Below are 7,965 nucleotides of genomic sequence, written 5' to 3'. Positions count from 1 at the left end.
CTGTTTGTTACTTTAGCAGTACAGAGTGTGCTTAACGTGTGTGGAGGCTGCTTTGGTAGTCATGACTGTCCTTATCTTTTTATGTATGGAAAACCATATGAAAATTACAGAGAAGATCACATGTTTACATTCTGTTATGACAACATATTAGGGCCGACGTTGAAAAAAGGAGTAAATTTCCACCAAAAAGGCAGACAGTTTTAGATTAATCTCAGAAATTTTCTAGAAAAAGAAAGAATTGTTTTGAGTTTGAAAAGTAACATTTTTCTCACTTAGTTATACATATTTAGTAATCACGGTCAGCCCAAGACTCCATGGGGCCCTAAGCAAAATGTGGTTTTGGGGCCCTCTAGTTCTGCTAACAGTGTGAACTGGCTGCAATGATCATTAGATCATTCACACACCTACTATAAACTTATTGCATCTCTGGCAGTGCTGTTCATATTATATACTATCCTTATGTATAAAAGGATAAATGTATTGGCCAACTGATTTTTCGACCAGCTGATTTCCTTAAGTTTGGGGGTCGTGATCGGCTGATACTTACATGTGAAGCCCATATTATCCCCTAATCTTATCTTCAAAGGTTTAAAGATCAGCCTCTGTCCTCTTCTGCTCTGCAGTGAGAGGTTTGACTGACAGACCAGCCAACCAGGTCAGGTCTGCACGTTTACAGTTAACAATATTCAACCCACTGTTACCATAACCGTGACTTTCTTGCTATATTTAGCGACATTTCAGACAAAAAAAATTCATATCAACCAAAATCAAAATTAGCAGGTCTGGTTTTTTAAAGATCGGCAACCAGGGATCGGCCAGAAAACTGCAATCGGTGCAGCCCTACACATATATTCATCACATTCTTTTATTAAATGAATTTCTCTTAAGCGTTACTCCAACAGCTAAAAATGTTATTTATACCAGGTGAGTCTTTCTCCCCTGAGAATGTGGACCGGTACTGGACTGATTCTGTGCCTTCAAATGATTTTAACTAAAGTTTCACATAAATTGATGTAAAAAAAAAAGTTTGTTTTAGCCACAAAAGGATTATGCTCAGCAGCAAACAACATATCCCCAACTACAGCATAGAGTAGCTCATCGATGCAGCAGCTATGTAGCCTGACGTAAAAGCATTTTGCTCGTCAAACATTGAGAAGTTTTATTGTTATCAAACGGTGTCAAGCACGGCGTTCTGAAGCCAAAATACCTCAGAAATATACAGAGCCAAGCAGGAGAATCAACTCATTTAAAGTTTAAACTCAGTTTCACACAAACACAAAGACGCTGGAATGTTGAACTGGACCGTTCCAGGTCGCTATCAAGCTAATTATCTATTAGCAGCTTTAGTAATATTTTACATTACATTGCCAGGGCACATAAAAAAAAAACCTTTATCTTGGTTGTTTTCTATTCTTCCTCTTTTCTCCCTCCCTGAAGGATAAGTCCTTTTTTGAGACATTGTTTTGCTGACTTAACTTCTGACCGGAGCATTGGACGTTTGGATGCTCAAAGCACAGTAGCTCATATTACCGGCGAAGCGTGCGATACCTACCGTGACCACCAGGAGTCCCCAAGAGCAATAATTTTTTTTTCTTTTTATCAATAAAATTATAATTTCTACATACATTATCAAAGATATATCATTGTAAAAACAAATCACTTTATAGTGAAATTGTGTGTTTTTGATATTATGACATAGAAATTATTACTTTAAAAAATCAGCTCTACTGAGGGGGCCCTTTAGTGGCCTTGGGGCCCTAAGCTGCTGCTTAGTTTGCTTATGCCTTGGGCTGGCCCTGTTAGTAATACACCATCACAAATTGTCAACAAGAAAATAAATAAAGAGCTAAAAGGAGATCAATCTAGAGGATACATAAAAGAAGAATGTATAAATATAAGCTTGATCCAAAATAATAAAACTGCAACGTAAAACTGCAAAAGAAACCTTAAATCAGGGCATTTAATTCTACAATTTGTTGCATAAAACAATGGCTATAGGGATGTCTGTAACTCAGTTATTCATAAGTGTTTTAGAAAAGAAGGGGCTGTTGATTCATGCAAACAAGGAGAGTCTGATCAAAAATAAAATAAAACTGTGTAAAAGGACGTGTAGGTAAGTTTTGCAGTTACTGGTGTTAACAGAAAAGACCTGAAATCTAAAACCTGTTTCATTTTAAATATCTCTTTGTGCATGACACAACCACTTATACTTTCTCACAAAACCTGCTTATATGGTCAAAATGCTATTTATCTGTGGTTTAAAGCTTACTGTAATACACCCTTGCAGTATTAGAGAAAACATTGGGCTTAAATGGGGTTATTTGTCTTTTTGCAATGACTGTTTAAAGTGGACATGTCAAACAAGGCTAATCAGTAACTAAACACTGTAAAGTATTTGCCTACACAAATCTTTGTTAGAATTTAAAACTCATGCTAATTGTCTTGTGAACACAGATAAGGTTCTTGTGAAAACAAGAGAGCGACACAAGCGAGCATTGATTCTCAAGTGCAGCTTCATTCAGCAGAATCATAAGAGTTTCAAGGTTCAATCTGTGCCATTCTAGCAAGAGAAGCTGAAGGTGAACAAGGCTATTACTAAAGAGTGACAGGATCAGCTGTGCAAAACATAGTTTAATAAAAATCCCACACATTCCCAGTGTGTGTGATCCCAGTGCAAAGTATCTTCTTAAATAGCATTTTAAAGCATTTGTCTTTCATTTGTTTTTGAACTCTGTTTAGTTGCAGACGTGTGCTGTTGAAATGATTCAGTTTTAAAAATATTTCTGAACTTTTAGTATGAGTTCAGAACTTTGCCCTTATTCTTACAGCCAAGCCAATCTGGGACAACATAAGTAAACACAGCTTGGGATTTTCAGTGTTGCTCAACAACTAAATGCACCTCATTTAAAAACAACTATTGACTCCTTTAACTGTAGTACTGCAGTGTATTGAACTAATTTGCAGATATTTTAAAAATTATTTTATAATGAGGTGAATAAAAAAGTAAAGTAAGTTTCAACAATGTATTGCATGTTTCAAATTGTCCTAACAACATGAGTACAATATGATCTGTTTGGCTTGTAATTTGTTCTATAAACAATCTTATTGAATGTTTTATTATTAGTCAGCCACTTCTAAAAAACAACCACTTCACCTACTCCCCACTCCAGATATTTGAGGCTTTGTAGAGAATATATTATGTTGACAGAAGCAGAGTTCTTCATATTTAGGCCTTAAATTGATAAGGAGGAAAAAAGCTGGTGGACTTTTCAGAAATTATTTCCCATACACAATTCAGAAAGGAGTAAACCACACAAAATAAAACAATAAATGCTTTATTTGTATAAAGATTAAAAATGTTTTTCTTTTAAGACTAACAAATCACAATGGTTACATGAATCTGTAATCGTACACAGACTGACTTCATAATGGAGTTGAAAGAAACATAAATTATACTAACAAATAACTCGGTATCATCATGTTAAGGTCTTACTTTAATCATTTCTCATCAACACTGGAATTCTTACAAACTCCTGTAACATGTTTCCCCTGACCAACTGATTAATGTTGTTGGATCTAAAATTTGAAATATTTCCGTTTTGCAGAGAAGGGGTTAAACATTGTTACAGACAATAGCTTGTAAGAACTTATAAACTGAGTAACAGTAAGCCAAAGCAATATTTTTTACTTTCATTTACATCTTCAACTATATTTTCGATGTCTAATATTTTAAGTTCCAACAGAATTAATGGAAGTTGTTCCTTTTAAAATAAAGTTTATAAACAGGTTTTTTTTTACAATGATCATATTACTCTTCTGTTGTGAGGATGATTAGTGTTTTTAAAAGATCCACATTCAGATTCACAGTGAATTTGAAAGTGTCCTGAACCTTAGTAAATATTTTACTGTTGGCAATAATGACTGCTTTTATTTAGGAGGCATAACTCTGTGTTTTACTATGTCTACCTAAAGTTTAACTAACCCATTACCTGTTTAAACAAAGATGGCAAAGTCAATAACTGAATCCAGTGACAGCTGGACTTTCCGAGCTGAAGCTTACTGAGAATTGTAGGAGTTGAATTCTCTGAGATGTGATTGGACAACAGGTGAGTTTTACCTGATATAAATAGATGAGTGAAGGACTTAGCAAACGCTCAAAGGCAAATCCCTCACCTCAAACAGCAAACCCACCTAAGAATCAAGGTAATTTCTCAGTTCTCATAAATAATTCTTACCAAAAATTCTCACAAAAAGGACACGATTTACTATAATATAGCATAAAATGTTATAAAATAGTTATACTATTCTAAATCCCAGTTTTTCTCTGTTTTTGTCAGAATCATGAGGTACGATGTACTATTTCATTTGCTGCTCCTCCTGCCAATCTGCTCAGCTTACACTTACCGTAAGTAGCATGTGAAAGTATTTGTGTAAATTTAGAATAAATATCTTAAGCAAAACAACCAATATTGTGATTAATTTATTCTTCGTTGAATTTCTCTGATCTTCTCAGAAAATGTGGCTTTACGTGGCAAAGCTACACAGTCTTCTCAGTACAAAGGGGAGCCTTGGAATGCATTTGTAGGTGCTTCCAATGCTATTGATGGAAACCTAAATGCTGACCTTACAAAGGGATCTTGTACCCACACTGATACTGAAAACAACCCCTGGTGGAGAGTGGACCTGCTGGACTCATATATAGTCACCCAGGTCGTCATCACCAACAGAGGAGACTGCTGTGCAGAGCAACTCAGTGGTGTGGAGGTTCGCATCGGAAACTCTTTACGACAAGATGGCACTGTAAACCCACTGTGAGTGATTATGTCATGGCTACAGTATGAAACAAGGGAGGCTCAATGCTGCTCAGATTTGAATTTTTTTCATTTCTGCATCTCCCCTTAAACAGAAACATACTTGATATGCAAAGAAACATCAGACTTGGCTACAAGCTGATAAACATTTGAGCACACTCTGGAAGTGTTTATAGTTGTAATTTTTCTTGTGTTACACTGTGTTTCCAAAAAACACACTTTGATTAGACGGAAATGTAACAATTGTTTCAGATTAAAAGAAATAGATGAGGGTAATTAAAATAAAAAGATTTAGACTGAGTAAAATAGTGAGTTAAATAAAGGAAATCTCCAGTTTTAGAGCAAAACTCCTTTAAACTTTGTAAATGTTCATGTTTTGGTGACACTTGATGGAATCAAATGCAAAGAGACGTAGGAGGCTCTCTGCAACAAACAAAATTACAAAAACCACAGGGAGTCAATAATTCACAAGGAGAAAAATGGATTATGAAAGAGGTGTGATTAAATACTGGGAGAGTGAATGCAGGAACAATAGACCTGGGCTGATGAGGGGATGGGTGTGAGGGGAGAGAGCAGAGGGAGAGCACACTGTGCACTGGGAAATTAATCTGAATCTACTGCCAAGTAACTAAACAAAGTAACAAAATAAAACTGGACTGAGCAAGAAAAACTAGACAAGAAATAAACTCTCCAATCACTAAGTAGAAACAAAATTAACAATAAAACAAGGCAGAACAAATATAGATGAGAAACTAAGGAACACAAATAATGACAAAACCCAAAACAAACTCAAACAACCTAAGATTTTAACAACTTTTTTTTTGTTTATCTTAGCTGCATCGATCTTTGCACAGGTGATGTCCAGTGGTGGATCTATGGTTTCCAAAAGGTTTTAGCCTTATTTATGATATTTCTAAAAGTTTATAGTCTGTATATTGCAAAAACATTCTGCCGATTCCATCCTCATTTTCCCTGAAACTCTATCAGCTGCTGTGATCCTTTCACTTCTGATGGACTTTTCCAAATATAATCTTCATATCGATACCAAGATTATTAAAATAAAGTTTGTAATTGTCAAAAAAATCTAAATTAGATTTTTCACATTAGATTTGGGTTTGTTATTTTAAGCACCATAGCAAACCCTGTGGGGATTACTCTTACTAAATCATGAATGTTACCAATACAACTGTTCTTTTCCAGGGTTGCTACCGTTTCTACTGCTGCAGCTGGAAGCTCTTATGCAATGAATTTTACTGAGCGTGTTGAAGGACGTTATGTGACCATCATAGCACCTGGTGTGAACAGGGTTCTACATGTCTGTGAAGTGGAGGTCTACGGATACCGCGCCCCAACTGGTGAGAATCTTTCGAAACATGTTTGATCATATTTTATGATCAATGAGCACCACTGACAAGCTTGATTGATTAGACCACGTTAACCCAGGTATACTTGATTGCTCATCTTGTAACTTCTCAAGTTTAAATTCCAATAACTCTTTGTTGTATTTTATCTTCTGACCAACATTTAAAACTGCATTCACACTTACATACAATAAAAAAAATACATATTTTACTATTATGATGCCTGAATCGGGGTATTTACAAAATAAAATTTACTTAAAGGTTATAAATGACAAAACCATTTTCTTTTAATTTGTGTTGTTTTTATGACTTTTTGAAGACAAAGTGAAAACAATTAAAGAGATTTATACAGACAGCCTTAGCCAATATTTAACTCAATCATAAGATAAAGCCTGGACAAAAAAGAACTGTTTTCTCAATGTCAACACTGTTCATGAATGTAAAATGTATTTTAAAATGTAGCTTATCTGCTGAAAATTGTTGGGAATTTAAAACAAAAATTGGGGGGGAAAGCACCTGCTGGGAGTACTGTCACAAAAAGTAGAAAGATATTTATTTTCTATAACAAATTATATGTCAATTCTTATTCAAATATGAAAACAATATGTTTTGCATCAATCAAATACAAAATGGGCTATTTAACAAATAAAAAAGTTAACTTTTAAATAAGGATGTGCAGTTGTCAATATGTACATAGCCAGAGCATATTAGAAGATTATGTGTCATAGCTGACATTTAACATTTTGTTTTGCAGAAGAAAATGTGGCAGTTTATGGAAAAGCTTCACAGTCAACAGTTTATCCTGGAGCCATCGCCTACTACGCTATTGATGGGAACCGTGAAGGCCACTTCAGCCAGAGTTCCTGCAGTGCTACAAATAATGACTTTAGCCCCTGGTGGAGACTGGACCTGGGAAGAACCCATAAAGTCTTCAATATTAACATAACCAATCGGGTAGAAGTTCCCACTCGAATTAATGGAGCTGAAATTCGGATTGGAGATTCACTTGATAACAACGGAAATAACAATCCCAGGTAGTTTACAGCCATTTTATCAAAACACTGAATCCAATTGAATCATGAGAAATATAGAAATTATATTTCTCATGATAATTTTTGCTAAATTAATGTATCTTTAAGTATGTTCTCAAATCTTAAATCTTCTTTCCTCTGACAGGTGTGCTGTGATCTCAACCATCGCTCCAGGTTTTACTGAAACCTTTCAGTGCAACGGCATGGATGGTCGATACATCAACGTTGTCATACCTGGAAGAAACGAGTATCTCACTCTGTGTGAGGTGGAAGTGTACGCATCGAGACTGGATTAAAGTTTTCATGACATCACTGTGGTTTATAGTTAAAGCTGAATGAATCATTTTGACCACTAAAGGGTAAAAAAAGCCTTATGAATATCTGATTGTATTGAAAACCAAAATTAAACTCATTAAGGGAAAAGCATTTCTGAGCTGGGGTCAGCCTCTGATGAACCAATCACCTGTTTCTGGGAAACTGTGGGACGCTTTATGGGTCTGATTTTGAAAGATAAGAAACAACTTGAGACTACAGACTGAAAAGCAAATAAAAAAAACTTATTAGTTAATTTAAAAAGAAGAGCTATAATGTCTAACTCTTGAAAATCTTGTCTTTTGAACAGAATCTGTCAAACTGATTATCATATTTATCAGACAATCAGACGATTTAATGATCTGTCTTATAGGTCTTATTCATCCTGTGGTTTATTCTACTTGTCTGAAATCTGGTGTGTATTTCTTTAATAAATCACTATAATGATGA

The 7,965-nt window shown here is 35.1% G+C and overlaps 1 protein-coding gene across 2 annotated transcripts; it reads left to right on the top strand.

The window, feature by feature from the left end:
- The first annotated feature begins 4,102 nt into the window (after positions 1 to 4,102).
- LOC106958105 (fucolectin-7-like) lies at positions 4,103 to 7,965 on the top strand. Of its 2 annotated transcripts, none has more exons than XM_015049856.1 (6): positions 4,103 to 4,203; positions 4,338 to 4,405; positions 4,514 to 4,811; positions 6,012 to 6,166; positions 6,927 to 7,206; positions 7,349 to 7,965. In XM_015049856.1, the coding sequence occupies exons 2-6, from the start codon at positions 4,342 to 4,344 to the stop codon at positions 7,497 to 7,499; spliced, it is 948 nt and encodes a 315-aa protein (XP_014905342.1). In that variant the 5' UTR covers positions 4,103 to 4,203; positions 4,338 to 4,341; the 3' UTR covers positions 7,500 to 7,965. The 2 variants fall into 2 exon arrangements, with proteins under 2 accessions (XP_014905342.1, XP_014905343.1); XM_015049857.1 differs by having other exon boundaries at positions 4,162 to 4,203; positions 4,318 to 4,405.

The sequence above is a fragment of the Poecilia latipinna genome, unplaced genomic scaffold, assembly GCF_001443285.1.
Source record: "Poecilia latipinna isolate Pla-1442-1.1 unplaced genomic scaffold, P_latipinna-1.0 Scaffold962, whole genome shotgun sequence".
Classification (NCBI taxonomy): Eukaryota; Metazoa; Chordata; class Actinopteri; order Cyprinodontiformes; family Poeciliidae; genus Poecilia; species Poecilia latipinna.
This window is presented reverse-complemented; position numbering and strand designations above follow the sequence as displayed.

Bases quoted from the DNA above. Each gene is read 5' to 3' on its own strand.
- LOC106958105 (XM_015049856.1), top strand. From the start codon at position 4,342: ATGAGGTACGATGTACTATTTCATTTGCTGCTCCTCCTGCCAATCTGC. The intron at 4,406-4,513 runs GTAAGTAGCATG...TGATCTTCTCAG, and splicing joins CTGCTCAGCTTACACTTACC to AAAATGTGGCTTTACGTGGC. The intron at 7,207-7,348 runs GTAGTTTACAGC...TTCCTCTGACAG, and splicing joins AACGGAAATAACAATCCCAG to GTGTGCTGTGATCTCAACCA.